The sequence below is a fragment of the Oncorhynchus keta genome, chromosome 4 (assembly GCF_023373465.1).
Source record: "Oncorhynchus keta strain PuntledgeMale-10-30-2019 chromosome 4, Oket_V2, whole genome shotgun sequence".
In the NCBI taxonomy this organism is placed as follows: Eukaryota; Metazoa; Chordata; class Actinopteri; order Salmoniformes; family Salmonidae; genus Oncorhynchus; species Oncorhynchus keta.
Window position 1 is genome coordinate 16920200 of NC_068424.1, and position 27098 is coordinate 16947297.

The following is a 27098-nucleotide window of genomic DNA, read 5'->3' on the forward strand; positions in this document are numbered from 1 at the left end:
CAGGGACAGACTGATATTCTGCAAAAGGTACAGGGATTGGACCGCTGAGGACTGGGGTAAAGTCATTTTCTCTGATGAATCCCCTTTCCGATTGTTTGGGGCATCCGGAAAAAAGCTTGTCCGGAGAAGACAAGGTGAGCGCTATCATCAGTCCTGTGTCATATGCCAACAGTAAAGCATCCTGAGACCATTCATATGTGGGGTTGCTTCTCAGCCAAGGGAGTGGGCTCACTCACAATTTTGCCTAACACAGCCATGAATAAAGAATGGTACCAACACATCTCCCGAGAGTAACTTCTCCCAACCATCCAGGAACAGTTTGGTGACGAACAATGCCTTTTCCAGCATGATGGAGCACCTTGCCATAAGGCAAACGTGATAACTAAGTGGCTCGGGGAACACAACATCAATATTTTGGGTCCATGGCCAGGAAACTCCCCAGACCTTTTGTGGTCAATCCTCAAGCGGCGGGTGGACAAACAAACACCCACAAATTCTGACAAACTCCAAGCATTGATTGTGCAAGAATGGGCTGCCATCAGTCAGGATGTGGCCCAGAAGTTAATTGACAACATGCCAGGGCGGATTGCTGAGATCTTGAAAAAGAAGGGTCAACACTGCAAATATTGACTCTTTGCATCAACTTCATGTAATTGTCAATAAAAGCCTTTGACACTTATGAAATGCTTGTAATTATACTTCAGTATTCCCATAGTAACATCTGACAAAAATATCTAAAGACACTGAGGCAGAAGAAAATTAATATTTGTGTTGTTCTCAAAACTTTTGGCCACGACTGTACACACACACACACAGAATGTTACTGTCATGGGACATATCTAGTCAAACTCTCTTCCTCTGAGATGAACATTTTCCAACCCTGTTCCTGGAAAGCAGTTTTAACAGGTTTTTGTTCCAGCCTAGCACCAACATACCAGCAGGGCCCATATCAAAAAAGCATTACAGACTAGGAGTGCTAATCTAGGATCAGGTACACTCTGTCCATGTAATGTCATTCATTATGATCTAAAGATCAGCACTCTGCTCTGAGATGCTTTATGAATACCAAAACCAATCATAATAATCAAAAACAAAAATGTGTAGACCATATACTGTATCTAATGCTGTCTGGACCAAAATAGTATAGCATGTCATACTATTTCTGCCCAGGCCGAGATACATGGTCTATATGTAGAGGGGTGCTGTTTCACTCGCTTAGATGCTTTCTCCGGTGATGTCGTTTTAGCAGACAGGAAAAGGAAAAAGTGACAGGGCTCACTCTTACCCAAATCTGTCCAGTATAAGTACAATGCTGTTCTAGGGGTATAATGTGCAGACCTGTGTGTAGTGGAGGGGTGTGTGGCCAAGATATGGTGCAGCTCTCCAGACTGTGCTCAGCTGTCTACTGCAAATTCTTGCCCATACATTGTGTGAATTCTTTGCCCTTTGATGGTGTTTTTTTTAATCAATTCCCATATGACTCACGTAAGCCTAGTAAATGTACTGTTATTCTCTCATCATATGGTTACATACACTTCTATCAATGCATGTCTTAATTACAGTAATTTGCCGGTCTCATTCTCGGAGTGGAAACATTGTTTGCCGGGTTCACAACCTTCTAAACTTGTGAGTAACAAGCGCTTGGTGAGCAATGAGTATGTGTTTCCCTGTCCTGATAACGTTGAGGGAGCGAGTGCCCCTGAGCACGCATATAGAGTAGGCCTACCTGGCCTGCGGCATGCAAATACAGGAGGGTGCCCATTTGTTAATGTCTGATTGTCATAACTCACCACGTCCACCACTAATAAACTGGTTTTCAACTCACACATCGGAAACAAAGTCAGTATTTTTTTTCTTCTTTCTTTCTTTCTTTCTTTCTTTCTTTCTTTCTTTCTTTACATCCATTGCGAATGATAGTTCCTAAGTATTAGAACAATCTTTCCAACACTCCAGGCCTCGATAATCACCACGCCTCGGTGTGAAAGAGCAAAATATCATGATCTGATGACCCCATATAGCCAGTAGAAATGTTATTTTAAAAAACAGCAGTCTGTCTAGAGCTCACTGGGTGGGGAACTCTGAGGGCCCAGAATAGGCCAGTTGATACAATGTTGCAGTTCACTAACAATAGCTCAGGTCAAGACAGTTAGAAAGGGAGGCAGACAGGTAGAGAAGAGAGATGATTGTGATTGAAAGAAGCAGAATTTATCAGGTTATTTTACTTAGTTGAGATGGAGGTTACAGGCCTACTGCTGCATTGGCCTATAGGCTGTCTCGGAGTTCTATGAGCTCATTTCTTTAGCCGCCAATGGATCACAGTGTATCAATGTGTTCATATGGCAGAGGCTGCTGCTCTCACCTCAGTTCAATTTTAACTTTGACATTTTAATCATTTTATTTCAGATTTTTATGATTAATCACGTGACAATGACTGAGAAAATAAAATGTTATTATTGAAATTAAACTGTTCCACAAAAATGTGCATATAAAAGATGGGTAGAAATGGTAGGATAAATTGGAAGCTTCCCCAAACTTGAAACTCACCAGCTGCCTATGGTCTTTACTATTACACCTATTAAAACGAATGATCTATAGAAAAAGCAGCAGAGATGCGCATTAGGTTTCTAAGAAGAGGCTATTCGTCACAATGTGTGGATGAAGCTCTTAATTTGGCTTTGGGAAAAACACGAGATGAACTGCTACAAAAAAAGACCCACTAAAGCTAAAGAACACTCTGTAATGTTCACAACTACATATACTTTGAACTCGCGAAAAGTGGGAGATGTGCTCAAGAAAGTGGGAGATGTGGTCAAGAAAGTGGGAGATGTGGTCAAGAAAGTGGGAGATGTGCTCAAGAAAGTGGGAGATGTGCTCAAGAAAGTGGGAGATGTGCTCAAGAAAGTGGGAGATGTGGTCAAGAAAGTGGGAGATGTGGTCAAGAAAGTGGGAGATGTGGTCAAGAAAGTGGGAGATGTGGTCAAGAAAGTGGGAGATGTGGTCAAGAAAGTGGGAGATGTGGTCAAGAAAGTGGGAGATGTGGTCAAGAAAGTGGGAGATGTGCTCAAGAAAGTGGGAGATGTGGTCAAGAAACTGGGAGATGTGCTCAAGAAACTGGGAGATGTGCTCAAGAAACTGGGAGATGTGCTCAAGAAACTGGGAGATGTGCTCAAGAAACACTGGCATATTTTATCATCGGACCCAGCTTTGCCGGCTGAATTTAAAAATCTACCACGTGTATAGGCGAGGTCGCAATTTACGCCCTCTACCAAATGGTAGCTATAAATGCAGAGGATGCGCACAGTGCAACAACATGATGACGTGTGAATATTTCTGCCACCCATACAGGAAAACAGTTCCAAATAAATGACATTATTACGTGTTACACCACCCATGTTATTTACATTATTACATGTCCATGTGGGCTCTGCTATGCCGGTAAAACCTCTCGTTCTCTCAGAGAATTAGTGAACATAGAAGTTCAATCAGAAGAAACGACAGGGATTATCCAGTCGCTGTACATTTTTATGACCTAAAGCATGACATTTCTACCTTTAGATTTTGTGGCATAGAGAAAGTTACGATATCAGACAGGGGAGGTGATATTAATAATACTCTGAGTAAAAGAGAATGTTTTGGGATTTTCACCCTCCAGACTTTATTTCCTAAAGGACTTAATGATGAAATGTTATGTTGTGAATTTGAACATGAGTTATGACCCTATTTAAGATTACTCTGATGTTTTTCGTCGATGTACCCAACGATGAATGAAAACTTGCTATGTCCTCAGTGGTTTTACAGACGTGGTTGTTCTCATTGTGGTTTTCCACACGTTATTCTAATATATATGAAATGCATATGGTAGCACTTGTTTGTTTTTCCTTTGCCTCCAACCCCTTTCGATGTGTGAACGGATGTGGGTGGCGCCAGGTCTACATAAGGGTGCTAATTTTAAGAAATTCACAAAAGCTCTGACAAAGGCCGTGAGGCCGATACTCAAGCTTATTAAAGACCAGTGATACTATCAAGAGCAGTGTGTTGTTTCCTTTATCAGGTTATTGTCCTGCTGAAAGGTGAATTCATCTCCCAGTGCCTGGTACAAAGCAGACAACCAGCTTTTCCTTTTCACTCTGTCAGTTAGGTTAGTATTCTGGAGTAGTAAGTACAATGTTGTTGATCCATCCTCAGTTTTCTCCTATCACAGCCATTCAACACTGCAACTGTTTTAAAGTCACCATTGGCCTCATCTTCATATCCCGGAGTGGTTTCCTTCCTCTCTGCAAACTGAGTTAGGAAGGACGTCTGCATCTTTGTAATAACTGGGTGTATTGATACACCATCCCGGGTGTAGTTAATAACTTCACCAGGCTCAAACGGACATTGAATGTCCGCTTTTTTGTTTGTTACACCCGTCTACCAATAGGGGCCCTTCTTTGCATGTCATTGGAAAACCTCCCTGGTCTTTGTGGTCGAATCTGTGGTTGAAATTCACTGCTCGACTGGGGGACCTTACAGATAGTTATTTCTCGGGACGCTCGGCATAATATGTATTATTCCTGGTGTTGAAACCTGAAAGATTCTCTGGAAAATATTCATCCCTAATACTGACCACAGGGTGAGTGTAATCTGAGTCCACGAGGGGAGTGAACAAATGCACATTTTATTAGGAAGAACAAGAGAATGATAACATGCATGACTCATGCACTCAAACTGACCACAAGGTGAGTGTAATCTGAGTGAGCAGTGACATTCAACACAACAGTTATTAAATAATGATTTTTAGGAGCAACAATTCAGCAGATGAATATCTTGTCTGTTCTATTCTAGATCGACTTTATCATTGACCATTCAGGGTTAAAGAAACACACAACAACACTGGGTTCATGTTTGCTTGTGTCATTTTTACTTCCTCTACTGTGAAAGGAAGTGGATGCTTCCCCCGTACCACACAACCACACCACTGTTAGATACTGGTGTCAGTGTTTTTGCTGCAGCATCTGGTCTCCCATCCAGGACATTCAAAGAACAGGTTTGTGTTCTTTACAGATTCGCAGAACCAGTCATTAGGTTCATTAGGCTACACTGTAAAAAAAAAAAAAAACATGAAACGTGACATGTTTAAAACTTAAACGTTAGATATTTTGATTTGGCAATAGGTGTTCTCATACTGAACACATGCATTGAGAATGCAAGATTAAACACGAGTCAGCTTTTCCCCAGTTAGTTTCCAACCAGTAGAACACCTTCATCTCCTAAGTGTTGACATTTTAAACACTAGTGTTTACTTCCCCATAGTCCTGTTAAGAATGGATTTAGTCAATAGCAATGGATGTGACTTTCCATGCCTTCTATTCAGATCAGTGTTAGGAATGTCTGTCACCTTTCCCTCTTCAGAAGGACCACAATGGAAATAAGCTGTTAAGATGTATTGTGTTATCCTTGATGATTTCCTTCAATTGTCTGTGGAGGCGTCACCAGCTGGAGCTCCCTTATGTATGGATTTTACAGACTGTCAAATAAATTCAATCAAACCTACATTTCAGCACAACTGAACAAGACATTTGATTCAAGAAATGTTTCCATTCAATGCAGGTAGATTTTTTAGAATAGTTTGTTTTAATATCTATGTTTACTCAGGCACATTGATTGATTACTTGATTGTATACTATACAAAGATAAATAACTTACATTTTTCTAAACTAATCCCATCTGTAAGGGGTTGGATTTATTACACCCGTTACTGAGATGTTGGTTCCAGTCAAGATGGTTAAGGTAGTATTGTTTGTTAAGTCCTTCACCACAGCAGTCATTCTGAGTGCAGGTTTGGGTGAAAAAAATATTGGCTTTAATATTTTATTTATTATATATATTTTTTATAATACAAAATATCCACATACAAAACGACAACATGCAGATGCACACAAACATACACAACATCACTCCTGCCAGGACCCAACTGCTCACACCCCTCATCTCCAGCGCCTGCATCACTCTCCGCCACATGGCCTTAAACTGCACCATTTTGTTTCTCTCCATCGCCCACGCACTTGCAACCTTTAGATAGTAAAGCATTTGACCTTTGGTTGATTTCCAGTTTTCAAAAGCCGCAATGTAATGTTTATTTAGGCAGACCGACCAAATTCACATAGAAATGTGTGTTATAGATCTCAATGAAAGAAAGTCTAAGAAGAGGTAGATATGTTCTATGTGCGCTATTTCTACACTTTTTGTTCTTAAGTTTAGTTTTTTTTTGCGTATTCCACTTTCAGTTTTATACACCAGCTTCAAACAGCTGAAAATACAATAGTAATGGTTATGCAAATATATATTTCAGAGCGGTTTAGACAGTACAATGATTCTCTACGGTTTGTTTTGCCACATAAACTGAAATTAGAATAATTTTTGGAATTCTAGCAACCAGGAAATGGTGGAGCGATTTCTGCAAAGTGCAATCTTTAACTATACGTTTTCTTTCAAGATGATTGACGAGAAAAGTATAATCTAATCGATTGGGTATCTCACTGCTCCCCCATATGCCATGTCTTGAGTGAAAAAATGATTTTGGGGGGGGGGAAATTGTTGGATATACACCCTCTATCTGTATTCCAACAAGATTTATTAATCACTTCACAAACCAGTGTACTGTGATTTGCAGGTCTGATGTGGCACATGAGTCAAGATTTTCAGAACACATTATGGAGGGCAACTAGTTCATAACTAAACACCTCATGAGATGTATAATATGTGAATGGCCTTTAGTTATGGCCAAGTTAGAATATATATATATTTTTTTTTAAAGTAACATGTTCATATATGGTCAATCAAGTTATTGAAATTGACAACAATGTCTCTCTCACCAACAAACACATTCATGGGTGGGTCTTTCACATTCACATGAAAGGCATGCTGGGAAATATGCAAACCGTGCTTTACACCCTACCTACACTGTTAAAACCCCACCCCCAGTGTTTAGTTTTTAAAACCTAAAAACGCCTTGTGCTGAATAAATATGTTAATGTGTTTAAAAAGTGTTACGGTGAATAAACATGTTGAGGTATTTACAATGTAAACACTGAAGCATTTTCTTTGACATTCTAAATGCATTGACACATTTAGAAAATGCTACAGATCCTAAACACTTGGTTGTACAATGCTCTTAAAACACAATATGGGAACAACAACATTGATTTGAGTGTGTGTTGTAATTGTTACTCACTCTGACAAAGTTGTCTGGGAACAGCCCCCTCCGTCCGTCTATCTCTCCTTTCCACCACCCTCCGTCATCCTTGGTTACCTTAATGATGATGTCACCGACACGCAGACTCAACTCATCCTCCTGTTGAGCCTCATAGTCAAACTCTACCACCGCCTCCACTGGAAACACACACAGAGACAGAGAGACAAGAGAGAAAAGACAAACAATTTATGACTAATGGCTAACAAACTTAAGCCTGAATCTTAACGTGAGACATCTGTGCCGAAGTCATCAAGTTTTTGATTGACATGAATGCATAATTTAGTTCCTGTTTTAAAAAAAAAAGGTTTGAATTGTAGTCATATACTGCATTGATTGATAGGGTCTAGGAAGATAAGCATTTCACTGCCCCGCCATAACACCTGCTAAACCGTGTACGTGACCAATAAAATGTTATTTGATTTCCGCAATAGTTGAGTTGTGTTTGCATTCCAAGTCAGGAATGCGCCCAAAGAAAAGTTCAGTTTGTAAAAGGACACACAAATACACAGATCTCTGTCATAGTTGTGTGGGTGGTGGTGGGGATGTAACTACGGGAATGGTGGAATGAGACGGAGGACTGCTATGACTCAATCCCCCTCCTCCTAGCTCCCAACCCCTAAAACAGCCTCTGCTTCTCTCCCTGTCTATCCCCACCCTGTGCCTCTCTGTACTGAGAGAAACAACAGAGTGTACCAACTATGCCTGCAGAAATAATACACTCCCAACTCAGTAGTAGAACACACACACAATACTGATGAATATTCATATGTCAGCTGGCCACCAATAACAATCCCCATGGAGGTGCTGCTGAGGTGTCTGGTTACCATGGGGACCAGGACTCCAACTGATGGTGCCAGGTGGTGTCTGTGTGTATCTGTAAATGAGTATATTATTGGTCACAACTAGGGGGGTGGCTTATACAGCCACTACAGGAATAGAATGAAGAGAGGAGAAGAAGAGAGGATTGAAATAATAGAGGAGGAAGAGAGGAGGGGACATCTGGCCTATCTCAGTCTGTATTACAGTGAAGATCATGAAGCTGTTTTCTCTTCCGGTCCTTCCCCTCCTCTCTACCCCCACTTCTCCCTGGGGTTTACCTGGAGGGATCTACACTTCCTATTAGTAACTCTACAACTAAACCAATTTAAACTCAGGCTATATTCGCGCAACAACGGGGAGAGGAAGAGCGAGATAGGGGAAGAGAGAGGACGGAGAATAAAAATGTAAACGTGTCAACATCTGTCGCACATCAATGTCTTCTTACTGTCTGCTGTACTCGCAACACACACGCAAGTTCCCCGCCTAAGCATCGCGTTATGGTCATCAGGACACGCAGCTAACGAAAACATAGTTTAGACTACATTCAGCATCTGTACTGTAAAGTATCCAGGTGTGTCCAGTTGTGTTTAGGTTTTCTACTGTTATAACTATAAATTGACGCATCACAAAGGTTAAAAAAATATAATAATAATCTTGTCTCAACTCACCCATCTGTTCCCGTGACGCTCAGCTACTGCTGCAGGGACTACCGTGTTAAACGGGAAAGGCAGGAATCCTGGTTATTCCGTGGACCGAGTACAAGCCCCAGCCGCCAGCACGACAACTCCGTTATGACAGCGCTGCAGCCGGAGGGACGTGAGATGGAACCATATTCCTTCCGCTTTATCCCCTTATCACACCACACACCAGTCAAGATAGCGGAAAACCACTGATGTACAGAAATAACTGCGCGCTCGCTTTCTCTTTGCCCTGAGCTGCGTACCACGTCAGTATAAATAAATATCGCGAGAATACGCGAATCTTCCCCCAAAAGATTGGGTGCGTTCCAGATACACAAACGCTATAATTTTTTACAGGCCTATACAGTGGCGATCCGCCACGGGGCAGGTTGGGCAGAGGCTAGCTTCAGTCATTTAGTAAGGGTAGACATCCAACATTTCAGGCCTTTGGGTCCTATCATAGAGTTATATTAAAAGTGCACTTCCAAGAAGGCTCAAGGTCATTGGCCACAGAAATGACGTCAAGTCACGTTATATGTACAGTAGCTTTGATTGGACTGATCATGTCAACATCTTACTTTCACAATCTCAGCTAGCAGTCATCATCGTGAATCAAATCTACTGGCAGATCCTTCTTAATCCTTGTCAAATTAAGAGAAATAATGAAAAGAAATATAGATTAAATGTATCCGTGCTCATCGGCCATTGAACATAAACATTACGCAACAAGTTGGAAACATTGTTTTGAAGGAATCGGTGACAGTGGACAATCACAAGCATTGCAACTGGGAAGTCAGACTGGGAAAATACGTTTTGAACAGTTATCCAACTCAGAACTGTAAATCTTTTTTTTTTAATTACAACATTTGCGTAGAACAAAGCCACTCCAAAAATGTCTTATATGCTGCTGCATAAATGATGTAATATGCCAGAAAAATATGGTCAGCCATAACAGCTATGTTTGTTTTTTAAAGGCAGTAAACGAAGCTGAATGAATTGTTTCGCTGCCAGACAAGACTCTGCTGATCGCCTGGTGTAGCGGTGGTAAAGATTCACTCCATTCTGCTGGCAAGAAAGCTCTGCTGTTGGGACAGCTTTATGTAGACCGTAAACATTTGTGGGCACCGCTTGTCGCCGTTATAGTGCAATTAATGTAGTGTTTAGTGTTTTGTAGTGTAGTGGCTTTGCTGGCATGCATCTAAAAAAAAAATTGGGGAGTTTACCCCCACCAAGATTTACATGCTAAAATCGCCACTGGGCCAATAATACTAATGTGGATTATCCGATGATAAACGTCCTCCGGCCATTGAAAATAAAGACTGGATCATCTGCGAAGGTTTGAACAGAACTTGGTGGCGTTCCATGCTGCCTACATTGCAGACATGTTGAGCAGATTATCACATAGTTCCTCGTATACGGAGACCTTATATACATTTGATCTGTATCCGATCTCTGCAAATGTGGACGTTGTGTTTGACATGGCATACTGATGTATTTACACTGAACAAAAATATAAATGCAACAATTTCTAAGATTTTACTCAGTTCATATAAGGAAATCACACAATTGAAATAAATAAATTAGGCCCTAATCTATGGATTTCACATGACTGGGAATACAGATATGCATCTAATGGTCACAGATACCAAAAAATAAACGGGCATGGATCAGAAAACCAGTCAGTATCTGTCAGTTGCCTCATGCAGCATGATATCTTCTTTGCATAGAGTTGATCAGGCTGTTGATTGTGGCCTGTGGAATGTTGTCCGACTCCTCTTCAATGGATGTGCTTACTTGCTGGATATTGGAAAACTCTGTCGCACACGTTGGTCCAGAGCATCCCAAACATGCTCAGTGGATGACATGTCTGGTGAGTACACAGGCCATGAAAGACCTGGGACATTTTCAGCTACCAGCAATTGTGTACAGATCCTTACGTCATGGGGCTGTGCATTATCATGCTGAAACATGATGCAATGGTGGCGGATTAATGGCCCGACAATGGGCCTCAGGATCTCGTCACGATACTTCTGTGCATTCAAATTGCCATCGATAAAATTAAAATTGTGTTCATTGTCCGTAGCTTATGCCTGCCCATACCATAACCCCACCCCCCTCCACCATGGGAAACTCTGTTCACAACATTGGCATCAACAAACTGCTCGCCCACACAACGTCATACACGCTGTCTGCATATGCCCGGTACAGTTGAAACCGAGAATCATCCATGAAGAGCACACTTCTCCAGCTTGCCAGTGGCCATTGAAGGTGAGCATTTTCCCAAATGAAGTCAGTTACGACACCAAACTGCAGTCAGGTCAAGATCCTGGTGAGGATGACGAGCACACAGATGAACTTCCCTGAGAAATTATTTGGTTATGCAAACCCACAGTTTCATCAGCTGTCCTTGTGGCTGGTCTCAGATGATCCTGCAGGTGAAGCCGCATGTGGAGGTCCTGGGCTGGCGTGGTTGCACGTGGTCTGCGGTTGTTAGGGCGGTTGGACGTACTGCCAAATTATCTAAAATGATGTTGGAGGCGACTTAAGGTAGAGGAATGAACATTCAATTCTCTGGCAGCAGCTCTGATGGACATTCCTGCATTCAGCATGCCATCCTGTGGCGTTCTGCATTAGAATCGAATAATCCCCGCGATATGCAACTTTTCAGGGAAGTCAGGAACCAATATACTCAGTCAGTTAGGAAAGCGAAGGCTAGCTTTTTCAAACAGAAATTTGCATCCTGTAGCACTAATTCCAAAAATTTTTGGGACACTGTAAAGTTCATGTAGAATAAGAGCACCTCCTCCTGCCCACTACACTGAGGATAGGAAACATTGTCACCCCCCGCTTCTGGTTCACCGAAATCCAGACAGCTGATGTTCTGAAAGAGCTAAAAAATCTTGATCCCTACAAATCAGCCGGGCTAGACAATCTGGACCCTCTCTTTCTAACATTATCCGCCGAAATGGTTGCAACCCCTATTACTAGCCTGTTCAATCTCTCTTTTGTATCGTCTGAGATCCCCAAAGATTGGAAAGCTGTTGCGGTCATCCCCCTCTTCAAAGGGGTAGACACTCTAGACCCAAACTATTATACCTATACCCATCCTGCCCTGCCTTTCTAAAATCTTCGAAAGGGAAATTAACAAACAGATCACCGACCATTTCGAATCCCACCGTACCTTCTCCACTGTGCAATCATGTTTCGGAGCTAGTCATGGGTACACCTCAGCCACGCTCAAGGTCCTAAACGATATCATAACCGCCATCGATAAAATACAGTACTGTGCAGCATCGACCTGGCCAAGGCTTTCGACTCTGTCAATCACAGCAATCTTATCGGCAGACTCAAAAGCCTTGGCTTCTCAAATGGACTGCCTCGCCTGGTTCACCGACTACTTCTCAGATAGAGTTCAGTGTGTCAAACCAGAGGGCCTGTTGCTCAGACTCCTGGCAGTCTCTATGGGGGTGCCACAGGGTTCAATTCTCGGGCCGACTCTTTTCTCTGTATATATCAATGATGTCGCTCTTGCTGCTGGGGATTCTCTGATCCACCTCTACGCAGATGATACCATTCTGTATACTTCTGGCCCTTCTTTGGACACTGTGCTAACAAACCTCCGAACAAGCTTCAATGCAAGCTTTTTTTGCACTATTGGCTAGAGCCTGTAAGTAAGCATTTCACTTTTGTATTTGGCGCACATGACAAAAACTTGGATTTGATTTGCTATACCACACTCCTCCCTAGGCCTTCAACTGCTTTTAAATGCAAGTAAACCTATGTGCATGCTCTTCAACCGATTGCTGCCTGTACCCTCCCGCCCGACTAGCATCACTACTCTCAACGGTTCTGACTTAGAATATATGGACAACTACAAATACCTAGGTGTCTGGTTAGACTGTAAACTCTCCTTCCAGACCCACATTAAGCATCTCCAATGCAAAATTAATTCTAGAGTCAGCTTCCTATTTTGCAACAAAGCCTCCTTCACTCATGCTGCCAAACATACCCTCATAAAACTGACTATCCTACCGATCCTTGACTTCAGTGATGTCAATTAGAAAATAGCCTCCAACACTCTACTCAGTTAATTGGATGCAGTCTATCACAGTGCCATCCATTTAGTTACTAAAGCCCCATATACTACCCACTACTGCGACCTGTATGCTCTCATGGCTGGCCCTCGCTACATATTCGTTGCCAAAACCACTGGCTCCAGGTCATCTATAAGTCTTTGCTAGGTAATGCCCCACCAAATCTCAGCTCACTGGTCACCATAGAAACACCCACCCATAGCATGCGCTCCAGCAGGTTTATTTCACTGGTCATCCCCAAAGCCAACCTTCCTACTCTTCTACATTTGCACACACTGTACATCAACTTTTTCTATTGTGTTATTGACCCTACGTTTGTTTATGTGTAACTCTGTGTTGTTTGATGTTGTCGCACTGCTCTGCTTTATCTTGGCCAGGTCGAGGTTGTAAATGAGAACTTGTTCTCAACTGGCCTACCTGGATAAATAAAGGTGAAATAAAATAAATACAAAATTGCACATTCTCTCTAAACTTGAGACATCTGTGGCATTGTGTTGTGTGACCAAACTGCACCTTTTAGAGTGGCCTTTTATTGTCCCCAGCACCAGGCGCACCTGTGTAACGATCATGCTGTGTAATCAGTTTCTTGATAAACCACACCTGTCAGGTGGATGGATTATCTTGGCAAAGGAGAAATTCTCACTAACAGGGATGTTCAATGTATAAACCCCAATTAGAGGTTTTTAAGCTACCAGCTGCCATATTTGTACTCCTCAAAAGGAGCAGTCCTCCATAGGAACAGATGGAATTTTACAGTATTTCAATTAAATGTCTCAAGGACAAAATTACATGTATGTATTGTCCTCTGCTGCCCTCCTCTGGTTGCAGCTCTCTCTCTAATTCTCTCTCTCAATTCAATTGAAAGTATAGAGTTTTATTGGCATGGGAAACATATGTTAACTGTGCCAAAGCAAGTGAACTAGATAATAAACAAAAGTGAAATAAACAATAAAAATGAACATTAAATCAAATCAAATTGTATTAGTCACATACCCATGGTTAGCGGATGTTATTGCGAGTGTAGCGAAATGCTTATGCTTCTAGTTCCGACAGTGTAGCAATATCTAACAAGTAATCTAACAATTACACAACAACTACCTAATACACACAAATCTAAGTAAAGGGATGGAATAAGACTATGTACATATAAATATATGGATGAGAATTGACAGAGTGGCATAGACAAGATGCAATAGATGGTATAAAATACATTATATACATATGGGATGAGTAAACATCATTATTAAAGTGGCATTAATAAAGTGACTAGTGATCCATTTCTTAGAGTGGCCAATGATTTCAAGTCTGTATGTAGGCAGCAGCCTCTCTGCGTTAGTGACGGCTGATGGCCTTGAGATAGAAGCTATTTTTCAGTCTCTCGGTCCCAGCTTTGATGCACCTGTACTGACCTCGCCTTCTGGATGGTAGCGGGGTGAACAGGCAGCGGCTCAGGTGGTTGTTGTCCTTGATGATCATTTTGACCTTCCTGTGACATCGGGTGCTCTAGATGTCCTGTAGGGCAGGTAGTTTTCCCCCGGTGATGCGTTGTGCAGACCGCACCACCCTCTGGAGAGCCCTGCGGGCGTGGGCGGTGCAGTTGCCATACCAGGCAGTGATACAGCCTGACAGGATGCTCTCAATTGTGCATATGTAAAAGTTTGTGAGGGTTTCAGGTGACAAGTCAAATTTCTTCATCTTCCTGAGGTTGAAGAGGTGCTGTTGCGCCTTCTGCACCACACTGTCTGTGTGGGTGGACCATTTCAGTTTGTCCATGATGTGTATGCCGAGGAACTTAAAACTTTCTACCTTCTCCACTGCTGTCCCGTCGATGTGGATAAGGTGGTGCTCCCTCTGCTGTTTCCTGAAGTCCACGATAATCTCCTTTGTTTTGTTGACATTGAGTGAGAGGTTGTTTTCCTGACACCACACTCCGAGTGCCCTCACCTCCTCCCTAGAGGCTGTCTCGTTGTTGTTGGTAATCAAGCCTACTACTGTTGTGTCGTCTGCAAACTTGATGATTGAGTTGGAGGCATGCATGGCCACACAGTCAGGAGTGAACAGGGAGAACAGGAGGGGGCTGAGCACGCACCCTTGTGGGGCCCCAGTGTTGAGGATCAGCGAAGTGGAGATGTTGTTTCCTGCCTCCACCACCTGGGGGGTGCCCCGTCAGGAGGTCCAGGACCCAATCGCACAGGATGGGGTTGAGACCCAGGGCCTCAAGCTTAATGATGAGCTTGGAGGGTACTATGGTGTTGAATGCTAAGCTGTAGTCAATGAACAGCATTCTTACATAGGTATTCCTCTTCTCCAGATGGGATAGGGCAGTGTGCAGTGTGATTGCAATTGCATCATCTGTGGACCTATTGGGGCGGTATGCAAATTGCAGTGGGTCTAGGGTGACAGGTAAGGTGGAGGTGAATTAATCCTTGACTAGTCTCTCAAAGCACTTCATGATGACAGAAGTGAGTGCTACGGGGCGATAGTCATTCAGTTCAGTTACCTTTACCTTCTTGGGTACAGGAACAATGGTGGCCATCTTGAAGTATGTGGGGACAGCAGACTGGGATAGGGAGAGATTGAATATGTCCGTAAACACACCAGCCAGCTGATCTGCGCATGCTCTGAGGACGCGGTAGGGATGCTGTCTGGGCCGGCAGCCTTGCGAGGGTTATCCACTGTTATCCACTGTATTGTAATGACCTCTGAACAGTGGGAGGGGGCTTCAAAAGCCTCTGCATTTGGGTGGGGTCAGCTGTGAAACTCTCCTAACATTTTTGGGCTCAAGGGCTTTGACACCTCTCACTGCTAATTGCAGTCAGATATGTTCTGTCCTAGCAAGCTTGGTAGCCTTACCTTAGCACTCAGTCCTTATAAATAAAATATATAATTGTATTGTATTTTTCTTCTTGGCTTTAAAAGTAGATTCAGACTAGACATTACTCGCTCAGTTCCAGGTTAGATGGTGTTTTCAGGTTTATGTTGTTTGTTTGCCAGAGCACCCTCTGTATAGCTTGGAAATAAGAGTCTTGGTAGTATGAATCCTTCCAGGAAATGTTTTCCAAAATCACATTGTAGGTTTGGAGTTTTGATTTGGAGTGAAGGTTATGTTGTGGAAGGTAGTATCTTGTATATGTTCTTGCAGAAAAATTCAAGTTTATCTAACTCTAAATCTATCTTTATGTAAAAACATGATAAAAAATGTGGGCTCTCATCTGCTCAATTCAATTCAAGGGCGTTATTGGCATGGGAAACATATGTTACCATTGCCAAAGCAAGTGAAATAGATAATAAACAAAAGTGAAATAAACAATAAAAAATTAACAGTAAACATTACACAAGTTCCAAAAGAATAAAGACATTTCAAATGTCATACTATGTCTATACAGTGCTGTAACTCTCTCTCTCTCCCCCTTTCCTCTGCGCAAGCTCCCACTCATTGACTGATAACTCAGAGCCACACACAATGTGATGGGGACAGCTGAAAGATAGGAGAGACGTGTGGCAGCGCACAATTCAAGTCAAAATTATTTTTCTAATCCAGTTTTTAATACAGTCAAATATATCATAATCTGTGTGTACCTATGAATGCATAAATTAATATACATATTGCCACAGGTCTGAGCCCTCACCTAGCCTATAGATGCACCAAGTTAAGGCCTACATACAGGCCCATACACAAGTCATTTTCATTCATGTTCACCTCAGTTAGGCCTACATCATGCCGGTATTACGATACTGATGGTCTGTCGGGTCTGACAGTTTCTACCGTTGTGGCTAGATTGAGTACAGCTCCATCTAGTTGTCTCGTCGGGGACAACAGTTGTTGATAACAAGGATTTTACTAAGCCTAACACTAACCCTTTTCTCTAACCTTAAACTCATTCTCCTAACCTGCTACGTAAATTCTCCTACACTGATACTCAGTGGCAATTTTAGCATGTAAATCTTGGTGGGGCAAAAACAAATAAAAAAGTGGGATCCATGGCAGCAAAATCCCTACACAACAAAACACTAAACAATACATTAATTGCACTATAACAGTGACAAATGGTGCCCACAAAACACCTGCATAAAGCTGTCCCAACATCTTACCACTGCTACACCTGGCTATCAGCGGAGCCTTGACTGGCAGCGAAACAGTTCATTCAGCCTCATTTACTGCCCTTTAAAAAAACATATCTGATGTGGCTGACTTGCTTAAACAAATGTGGTTTCTAATGACAATTGAGATGTACAAACTATGGCATAATGGGATGACAAGCGGATAAGAGAGATATGAGCAAGCTAGGACAGACATAGTCAATATAACTATTTGTTTAGCACTTTTGAAATGTACAGCGACACAATTCAGAACATGGGCCGTTCTTACAGTGTTCTCCTTGTACAACAAGTCAGATCTGTAGGATAAATAAAGGGGGCATATAAACAGACAATGAAAGCTCTTACAATATTCAATGACTACATTTTTCTAAAACAAGTTATAGGCTACATGTGCACCACCAAGTTAGAACACTAGGCAAAAGGAGTAAAAAGACCAAATTATTAGGGTGAGGCACATGGGCTACTAACATAACATAACCTTAGTATTACATTCTTAGCTACAGAATACATATCCCCCTGGCATATTGCATAATTTATGCAGCGGCATACAGCATACTCATCTTGCTGTGTTGTACTCACTTGAACAGAAAGGTGGCGCGGAGGTCCTTCATGGGCAAATTGTATCATCAAAGTCTGACATTCTCTGGATTTATGGTGCTTTCACATCAACTGGGAACTCTGAAAAAGTCTAATCATGATGACGTCATTTATCTTCAGGTCGGAGCTCTAGAAAGAGGCCGGATTTACAATTCCGTGTTGGATGACCTTTCAAAACGTATTTTCTCAGTCGAAGCTTGTTTATTCCCGCCTTCCCAGTTGTCTTGAACTCACTGAAGTCAAGTTATCGCAGTTCCGATTTAACAGTTATTTTGAATGTGGCACAAATCATGCATTGACATTCATTGACAGCATGGCATTGACAGCATGGCGAATGTTGAATGTTTATCATTTTAAACTTGGAACACACAGCCACTCCACTGAATAACAGGTGAGTGATTGCTTTGCAATGCTTGCAGTTAGCCACTGTCACTGATTTCTTCCAAACCACTCATTGTTGAATTTGCAATTTCCAACTTGTTGTGTAATGTTTATGTCCAATGGTCGATGAGCACTGATATGTTTATCTATAATTTCCCTTTATTATTTATCTTCATATGACAAGGATTCAAAAGGATTTGCCAGTAGATTGTCGACTTGATACATGATGACTGCTAGCTAAGATTTTTAAAGTATGACGTTGACATGATCAGTCCAATCAAAGCTACTGTAGATATAATGTGATTTGACATAATTTTATCTGTAGCCAGTAACCTTGTGCCTTCTTGGATGGGCACTTCTAATGTAACTCTATGGCAGCACCCAAGGAGCTAGAATTCTCTAGCTCTACCCTTTGACTTGGTGGTGATGTGGTGTTCCCATGAGTGACAGAACACTGGGCCAATCACGACGCAACGCTGCATATTTTCTGCTGGCTTGCCCCACCACCACAGAAAGCACTGAGCTAAACTGAAAGACCTGCAATTTGGAGCTGTATTAACTCAATGATATATATATATTTTTTTATTACATTGTTTAAGAAACTGATATGTGACACATATTAACGGCAAAATTACATGCAAAACAGGCAAGCCCCCCCTCTGTTAGAGTTGCGTCAATTCGAATCTGGTATCAGGATAAATATGACAATGAGTCACCGATTGTATACTATGTACTTTTTATTAGCTAAGCAATAAGTGGTAAATGCAATTTTCGTATATACGGGCTCTCTCTGTCCCACCTCGCAGGGCAAAACAGAGAACTGACAAGATGTATGTAAACAGTATTCTTTATACTGTGATAGACAGTTCCAACCCGTCTGTTGGCCTATCACAGTAGAGACTGGGCGTGGTTTAAACTTGCTCAGCCTATTGCATACGCTCACGCGGGTCCCCGCCTCTTTGCGCTTCTGTTGATAGATGTAAGTGTTGCTGTGAAGAACATCCATGCGCTCATACCGTTATCTCGCACCTGTCTCCTGTTATCTAACAAAAGACCGCTTGTTCTCGCAACACCCCGCTCTGAATGTGCCCCCCCCCCCAACTCATTGAACAGTTCCTGTCTTCATGCTACTTTTCCATCATGAGAAAGGCCCATGGCCTTGAAACTGTTAACAATGTTTCAAGTCAGCTATGTTGCATAACAGATACATACATCCACACAAGCCAACAGCAGATAATATTCAATGATATATATGGTAATGGATATAGTGTAAAACACAGAAACCTCGAGCCCCACCACCTGCCCTGAATGACGCGTCACGTCACCACGGATACATTAATTATCCTAACCTGTCACATTAATTATCCTAACCTGCCATGTTAATTATCCTAACCTGTCACATTAATTATCCTAACCTGTCACGTTAATTATCCTAACCTGTTATCCTAACCTGTCACATTAATTATCCTAACCTGCCATGTTAATTATCCTAACCTGTTATCCTAACCTGTCACATTAATTATCCTAACCTGTCACGTTAATTCTCCTAACCTGCAATATAAACAAACCATCAGACCCGACAACCCATCAGTGTCACGTCAGCACGCTGGCAGACCGCTGATGTTGAAGAAGACCTATGTAACTTTTTACGCCCCAAGCCAAGTTTGGCATTTTCTATTTTGTCCTGCACTGTAAATAATTCCCATGCACTGCACTGGAACTCAACATATTGCTTGTAAAATAGGCTAAACTAGAACAATGGTCAAGGTTCCTTTCTGTAGAAGATAAGATAAAATACACTTTATTAGTCCACGCCAGGTGGGAATTTGTCGTCTGGCCAGAAAAAAAATACCAAGTGAAATGTCTTGCTTATCTTTGGTCACGTTCGTGTGGGTGAAACAAAAATACACGAATTAGAGCCAATAGAGCCTCCCACAACCTGCAGTAAAAAAACAATACATGTTTTTGTTAACTAAATGCATCCGACATGTAGGCGCAATCAACGACGATGATCAACGATGGTCACCTACTTGTCAAAAGTAATCTGCTCGAACGCGCCCATTCACTAAGGGTCTAATTCCTAGAACTCATAAATCGACGCAATTGCCTCTTATCTTTCTCGATAATATGACTCGAGATAGGCCAAATTTCTCAACACTTTAACAATGGTTAGGGTACGTGCACTCTTGAAACATTGTTAACACGTATTTGTCGGCAGAGGGCAGAAAGAAAATACTGTGTAATACATTTTTTGATACAAAGTAGTTTGTTCCTTTGCTTACAAGGGGAAGCCGGTCTATAGTCATCATGGTGTCCGGTCTGCTGTTACGGAGAATATTTCTGACCCTTGCGGAAACCAGCAGCCGCGTTTCGCTCGGTATGAGAGGCCAATGGTGTGGTATCACGACCTCAACAACCAGATTCAGCGAGTCCTCCTTGCCCAACCCCGGTAGGCTATAATTCCATCTGTCACGGTCACCACTCTTCTTGAGGCCTGTCAATTTGGTTAATCAGTTGTTCAACCTGAATCCAACATAGACCTAGTTGTTGTTCAATGTGACTGCGCCATATAAATCCGTGCCTATGTGTTACCAATGTCATCATATAGCCTAAGGCACCTTTTGAGTATTCATTTAAGGGCAATCTGCGATTGATACAACAATTTTGGACTTTTGAATTAATTATATATAGCCTACCCATTGACAGTGCTTAAAATGTATGCACTGTGCAGAAATCACTACACTATTTCCTGGTTGCTAAAATACCAATAGTTTTCCTAATTTCAGTTTGTGACAAAACAAGCAACTATAGTAGAGAATCATTGCACCATCTAAACCATGTGAAATATATTTTCCATAACCAACACTATTTTATATTAAGCTACTTGAAGCCGGTGTGCAAAATCTAAACTTAAGGGAAACAGAAATAGCGCACTTAGACCGCTTCTTAGTGGCTTCCACTTTTCAATGTGAATTTGGTCAGGTAGCCCAAAAAGTTACATATTGCAGCTTTAATTTGAGCCACCTCTCAGTTTTGGACTGCTTCATTCCAGAAACTATTGAATCATTTTCAATGTAATAGTTAATTGGAATTGCCTTCTAGTAAAACAGGAAAATGCTCATCCAGAGGCGATGCTCCTAGTAGCCGGACAATATTGCAGGGAAACTTCAATTTGTTTTACTTAATTTCTACCAGCATGTTAAATGTGCAACCAGAGGGAAAAAACTCTAGGCCACTGTAACGCATGTGAAACAGCTAGTTTAGTTAGCGGTGCGCCTTTCAATCGGTGACGTCACTTGCTCTGAGACCTTGAAGTAGTAGTTCCCCTCTGCAAGGGCCGCGGCTTTTGTGGAGCGATGGGTAACGATGCTTCGTGGGTGACTGTTGTTGATGTGTGCAGAGGGTCCCTGGTTCGAGCCTGGGTATGGGCGAGGGGACGGTCTAAAGTTATACTGTTACTCAGAGACGCATACAAAGCTCTCCCTTGCCCTCCATTTGTCAAATCTGACCATAATGATATCGTCCTGATTCCTGCTTACAAGCAAAAACTAAAGCGGGAAGTACCAGTGACTCGCTCAATAAGGAAGTGGTCAGAGGACACAGATGCTAATTCTGCTATGCCCTCCGACAAAACCATCAAAGAGCCAAAGCGTCAATACAGGACTAAGATTGAATCATACTACACCAGCTCGAGTGTTCGTTGGTTGTGGCAGGGCTTGCAAACTATTACGGACTACAAAGGGAAACACAGCTGCCCAGTGACACAAGCCTACCAGAAGAGCTAAATAACTAACATGCTCGCTTCGAGGAAAGCAACACTGAATCATGCATATGAGAGCATCGGCTGTTCCGGATGACTGTGTGATCACGCTCTCTGTAGCCGATGTGGGTAAGATCTTTTAAACAGGTCAACATTCACAGGGCCAGACGGATTATTTGTACTCTGAGCATGCACTGACCAACTGGCAAGTGTCTTCACTGACATTTTCAACCTGTCTGAAGCCATTCTTGTGATTATTGTTACTTGCCATTGTAATTGTTTGTAAGCTTGTGTAGTCTAAAATGAATTTATGATTGTATGCTATCCATTTGTTGTTTGTATGCTGTTCTTTGTACGCCATTTTAATAATTGAGAAGTAACCAATAATATTAGGCCACTCTTGGCCATGGTTACAGACACCTGTGTCTTTTGACACGATATAAACGAGTAATTCCGCAGTGTTTGTGATTATACCCTGATGACGGCTTGGCTGTTGGTAATTACATATTTGCATCTGAGCTCCTAGAGTGTGCAGCTCTTTTATTTTCAAGTTTTCTACTCCGCTAGCCAGCACCTCACCTAAATAGGTTTGCGTTTCTTTTTCTTCTAGATGAGTCTTTAATACCAACATGTTTCACGCAGACCACCATAGTCCCTGTGCCCAAGAACACCAAGGTTACCTGCCAAGGTAACCATGAAGTGCTTTGAAAGGCTGGCTATGGCTCACATCAGCACCATTATTCCAGAAACCCTAGACCCTCTCCAATTTGCATACTTCCCTAACAGATCCACAGATGATGAAATCTCTATTGCACTCCACACTGCCCTTTCCCACTTGGACAAAATAACACCTATGTGAGAATGCTATTCATTGACTACAGCTCAGCGTCCAACACCATAGTGCCCACGAAGCTCCTCACTAAGCTAAGGACCCTGGGATTAAACACCTCGCTGTGCAACTGGATCCTGAACTTCTTGACAGGCCGCCCCCAGGTGGTGAGGGTAGGTAACAACACATCCGCCACACTGATACTCAACACGGTGTCCCCAGGGGTGTGTGCTCAGTCCCCTCCTGTGCCCCCTGTTCACCCATGACTGCATGGTCAAGCATGACTCCAAGCCATCATTGCCAGAGACCTGGCAGAGTGGTACCAGGATAACAAACTCTCCCTCAATGTGATCAAGACAAAGGAGATGAAAAGATTTGGCATGGCCCTCAGATCCTCAAAAGCTTCTACAGCTGCACCATCAAGAGCATCCTGATTGGTTGCATCACCACCTGGTATGGCAAGTGCTCGGCCTCCGACCGCAGGGCACTACAGAGGGTAGTGCGTGTGTCCCAGTACATCACTGGGGCCAAGCTTCCTGCCATCTAGGACCTCTATACCAGGTGGTGTAAGAGGAATGCCCCAAAAATTGCCAAGGACTCCCGCCACCCTAAGTCATAGACTTTTCTTTCTGCTATTGCACGGCAAGCGGTACCGGAGCTCCAAGTCTAGATTTTTTTTAAAATCTTAAAACTGCATGGTTGGTTAAGGGCTTGTAAATAAGCATTTCACTGTAAGGTTTACACCGTTCTATTCGGCACATGTGACAAATAACATTTTGATTTGATGTTTGAGAACAACACTGATTGGCTGACTGGCCAATTGTTTGCCAATTGTGGTGAGAGATGGCAGAATTGTAATTCGTAACATCATACGAAATGGATGATGCATTGAAATAAATAATAATAAATGAAACCATTCAGAATACTACACCAGGAGTAGGTTTATAACTTCGCCACAGAGGATCCGAGCTGTTGATTGTGTGTAGCCCAATCACAAGGCATAGCCTACAATGGGGAACTTGCTGCAAATCTTTCAGTGAACAGCATACAGCCAAAACAGGCCTTTCGCAATATTTCAAATACAATCACAGGAAAACACAGGTTGGAAAGCAAATGGCTCCTGCTGATCAAAGGGAAGACTTTTTAATCTGTACATTTCAGAATGTGGGGACATGTCCCCCGTCCCATGTGAAAGTTGCGCCCCTGCATATACAGGTTAAAGGACTATTTTTACCCATGTAATACAGTGGTTTTGTTGTTTTCACTCGTCTATTGTAGACACATTCACTTTTTAAAACTTTATAAACAATGTCTGAGTCTAGTTATCTAGCTTTGAATGTCATGATCAGTCCTGATGTTCCCAAGTCCAACAACTCCCAAGATTCCCCTCTAACTAGGTGGAGTGGGCGGTGTGTGGGTTGAACCTTGTTTAACACGTAGGTGTCAAAAGGGCTTCAACCTCATCAAATATAAAACCGGAGAGATTATTTCACAAATGTTTGAGTGACGAAAAGCAGCTCGCAGCCATGCTCTGTGCTCTCATATCTGGTCATTGAGCCCAAGCGGAGTTGCTGCTATACTCACTCAGAGCAGCCATGAGCAGAACACATGCAGAGCGAACAGCGCACAGGTAGCGGGTGACACAGAGAAAAGCTGCTAATGGATTTAGGTGTACTAACAGGAAGTTATTTCTAGTTTCGGGCAGAAGCAATCGTGTCTGGGTAGGGTCTTAGCGTAGCAGGCATGGGTAGGGTCTTAACGTAGCAGGCATGGGTAGGGTCTTAACGTAGCAGGCATGGGTAGGGTCTTAACGTAGCAGGCATGGGTAGGGTCTTAACGTAGCAGGCATGGGTAGGGTCTTAACGTAGCAGGCATGGGTAGGGTCTTAACGTAGCAGGCATGGGTAGGGTCTTAACGTAGCAGGCATGGGTAGGGTCTTAACGTGGCAGGCATGGGTAGGGTCTTAACGTGGCAGGCATGGGTAGGGTCTTAACGTAGCAGGCATGGGTAGGGTCTTAACGTAGCAGGCATGGGTAGGGTCTTAACGTAGCAGGCATGGGTAGGGTCTTAACGTAGCAGGCATGGGTAGGGTCTTAACGTAGCAGGCATGGGTAGGGTCTTAACGTAGCAGGCATTAACGTAGCAGGCATGGGTAGGGCTCAGGCAGGGATCTAGTAAAAATTGGTCACAGAAGATAATTAGAATTAAACCCCAAAAAATCTGGACCCTAGGATGCTAAAAATGTTCGATGTGTGGAATTTATACGTGCCTCTACTCTACTGCTCAGTGCTCTATGCCACTACGCAAATGCGGTGACATGCATTGTGTTATTATGAAGGGATTTTTTTTGGTTCCTTTGCCACCAGAGCTCCCAAGGAGAATGAAAAGACCCCCCCCTCGCGCTCACTTTTTGTTCCGGCACCTCCTGATTTACAAATTTAAGCACTACCCATTGATTGTTGAAGAATATAACTTATAAATGCCTCATGAACTTACTCATACCCCATACAACTGTCATGCCCCATCAGAACCCAAAATATAAGCTTGTTTTACTCCATTGTTTGTAATGTAGTTTTAACAGAGTTCGTTTACAATGATCATTTTGATCTCATGGTTAGTCAGTGATAGCATCCATAACTTTAAACAATGGATGATTTGATTTGATTTAACTCTGTCTATGAATTTGAGTGGAAACATTTATCCAGCCACATCGCTCAGCTTTTTACCAATACAGTGACGGGGTATCTGCTTTGTGATGATTTGAACGGCAGATTTCCTCTTTCAGGAAACTAGTTAAAGGCTATTTAATTGCAGCATTTCTGCTGTAGCCATATTGGTGACTGGTTCCATGACATGCTCCCTAACATGCTCTTGTTTTCAAATGCTCACCTAGAGTAGCAAAACATAATTAGAATGGCTGATGAGTGGATTGGTTGGTTAGCCCAGATGTTAGGACTAACTGGAAAAAAGGTAATCAGCACTTTCCAGTAAAGTGTGTGTGTGTGTGAATGGATCTGCTGCCATGCAGTTTGTGATTGGGCCTGGTTCAAGTTATTCATTCATTGGCTTATTCATACTTTTCAACTATAGACTGTGTTTGGGGGTCCAGCACTATAGTCAACCTTTGTAACACAGCCTGCCTCTCAACCTCTATTAGTAAACCTCTGTCCTGAACAGTTTAGTTTCACTGAATTCACCACCAGTAGGATCATTTTGGCTGAAATTGTTCCTGGTTTCCGAGTCTTTCTTTCAAGCAATGGACGGTGAGTCCAGGTTTATCAAGGTTTTAACAACAGACAACAATGTATATTAATGGGACAGGGGATATGATTATGGAATAGCAGTGAACCCATTATAGTGGTGTGTGTGTGTGTGTGTCTCAGATTCGGTGGTGAGCTACAAGCAGCTGAAGAACATGTTGTCCACTCACAACGTCCAGCTGTTTGATGTCCGCAACCAAGATGAGTTCATGGCTGGACGCATCCCGGACTCTGTAAACATCCCATGTGAGTAGACTACACAAATCATGGTGTATATTAACCTATCAAAGGTGTGTGTTTTTATGTGTACTGTATCTGTGCATGCGCGCAATCTCTACTAATGTTCAGCGTGTATGTGTGGGTCTGTCAGTGAGCCAGCTGGAGGAATCTCTAAAGCTGTCACCAGAGCAGTTCCAGCTGCAGTTCGAAGTGAAGGCTCCTGGGAAAGATGATGACAACCTTGTGTTCCACTGCCAGAAGGGCCGGAGGAGCGCCGAAGCTCTAGCCATCGCCCGACAACTGGGCTTCAACAGGTATAACACACTTTAACTCACCTGGCATACCTTATTAGTGTGGTACATTAGTGTGGACATACAGTATTCTCATATACACATACTGGAAGACACCTGAAAGATCTCCCCCTCTCTCCTCCCCTTCTCTCTCCTAGGGCTCGGCACTATCAGGGGGGGTACAGTGAATGGGCCGCACATGAGGGAAAGTGAGTCACTTTACATCCATAACAGAGTTCTGGTCCAGCCCTATAACTCATCTAGTCTGAGTACTGCACCAGAAAACCAATACCGAAACACACGTCTTAGAGGACTCAAGTTTTCAGATACTGTTCCTGACTGATTGACCTCAGTTATCTATGACAACTAACTTACTTGGAAGAGGTTGTTCTGCATCCTTATTTCCTATCTCATTTGGCTGAAAGACTGATGTGAAATGTAAAAGGCAAGATCATAAACTGAGAGACTTACTTCATCAATAAAGTCAATATTTAAGATTTATATGGTTGTATTACTGTTTATTTTATGCAGGAATTTTACATAAATGAACAATAAACAATGACATACAGTACCAGTCAAAAGTTTAGACACACCTACTCATTCAAGGGTTTCTTTATTTTTACTATTTTCTACATTGTAGAATAATAGTGATGACATCAAAACTATATAATAACACATGGAATCATGTAGTAACCAAAAAGTGTCAAACACATCAAGATATATTTTATTCTTTTAGATTCTTCAAAGTAGCCACCCTTTGCTTTGACAGCTTTGCACACTCTTGGCATTCTCTCAACCAACTTCACCCGGAATGCTTTCCCAACAGTCTTGAAG

The 27098-nt window shown here is 42.4% G+C and overlaps 2 protein-coding genes and 1 long non-coding RNA gene across 54 annotated transcripts in view; 1 reads left to right on the forward strand and 2 right to left on the reverse strand.

Moving 5' to 3' along the window:
- LOC118369943 (SH3 domain-containing kinase-binding protein 1-like) overlaps positions 1–9162 on the reverse strand; it is a 33824-nt gene extending 24662 nt beyond the window's left edge. For 12 of the 50 annotated variants that reach the window (XM_052502514.1, XM_052502510.1, XM_052502486.1 and 9 more), the window contains exons 1-2: positions 8722–9148; positions 7214–7371 (exon numbers count right to left, since the gene is read on the reverse strand). In XM_052502514.1, the coding sequence (XP_052358474.1) occupies positions 7214–7371; positions 8722–8725 (162 nt within the window). In that variant the 5' untranslated portion in view covers positions 8726–9148. Of the gene's footprint in view, positions 1–7213; positions 7372–8721 lie in introns of all 50 variants that reach the window. The other 38 variants (XM_052502622.1, XM_052502630.1, XM_052502635.1 and 35 more) reach the window with 7 other exon arrangements.
- Positions 4642–5679, reverse strand: LOC127919200 (uncharacterized). The gene is made up of 2 exons (XR_008102161.1): positions 5378–5679; positions 4642–5079 (listed from the first exon to the last, which is right to left on the reverse strand). It is a non-coding gene; the product is annotated as an uncharacterized LOC127919200 (long non-coding RNA).
- A 10801-nt stretch (positions 9163–19963) lies between the features above and the next one.
- On the forward strand, positions 19964–26765 carry LOC118369956 (thiosulfate:glutathione sulfurtransferase-like). 3 transcript variants are annotated; one of them, XM_035754725.2, is made up of 5 exons: positions 19970–20080; positions 20192–20355; positions 25879–26001; positions 26126–26288; positions 26423–26765. In XM_035754725.2, the coding sequence occupies exons 2-5, from the start codon at positions 20214–20216 to the stop codon at positions 26475–26477; spliced, it is 483 nt and encodes a 160-aa protein (XP_035610618.1). In that variant the 5' UTR covers positions 19970–20080; positions 20192–20213; the 3' UTR covers positions 26478–26765. The 3 variants fall into 3 exon arrangements, with proteins under 3 accessions (XP_035610612.1, XP_035610618.1, XP_035610623.1); XM_035754730.2 differs by having other exon boundaries at positions 20056–20074; XM_035754719.2 differs by having other exon boundaries at positions 19964–20355.
- Positions 26766–27098: the final 333 nt, after the last annotated feature.

Excerpts from the sequence above, each read along its gene's own strand:
- LOC118369956 (XM_035754719.2), top strand. The coding sequence starts at position 20,214 with ATGGTGTCCGGTCTGCTGTTACGGAGAATATTTCTGACCCTTGCGGAA. Across the intron at positions 26,002-26,125 it reads GGACTCTGTAAACATCCCAT|TGAGCCAGCTGGAGGAATCT; the intron begins GTGAGTAGACTA and ends TGGGTCTGTCAG. Across the intron at positions 26,289-26,422 it reads CGACAACTGGGCTTCAACAG|GGCTCGGCACTATCAGGGGG; the intron begins GTATAACACACT and ends TCTCTCTCCTAG.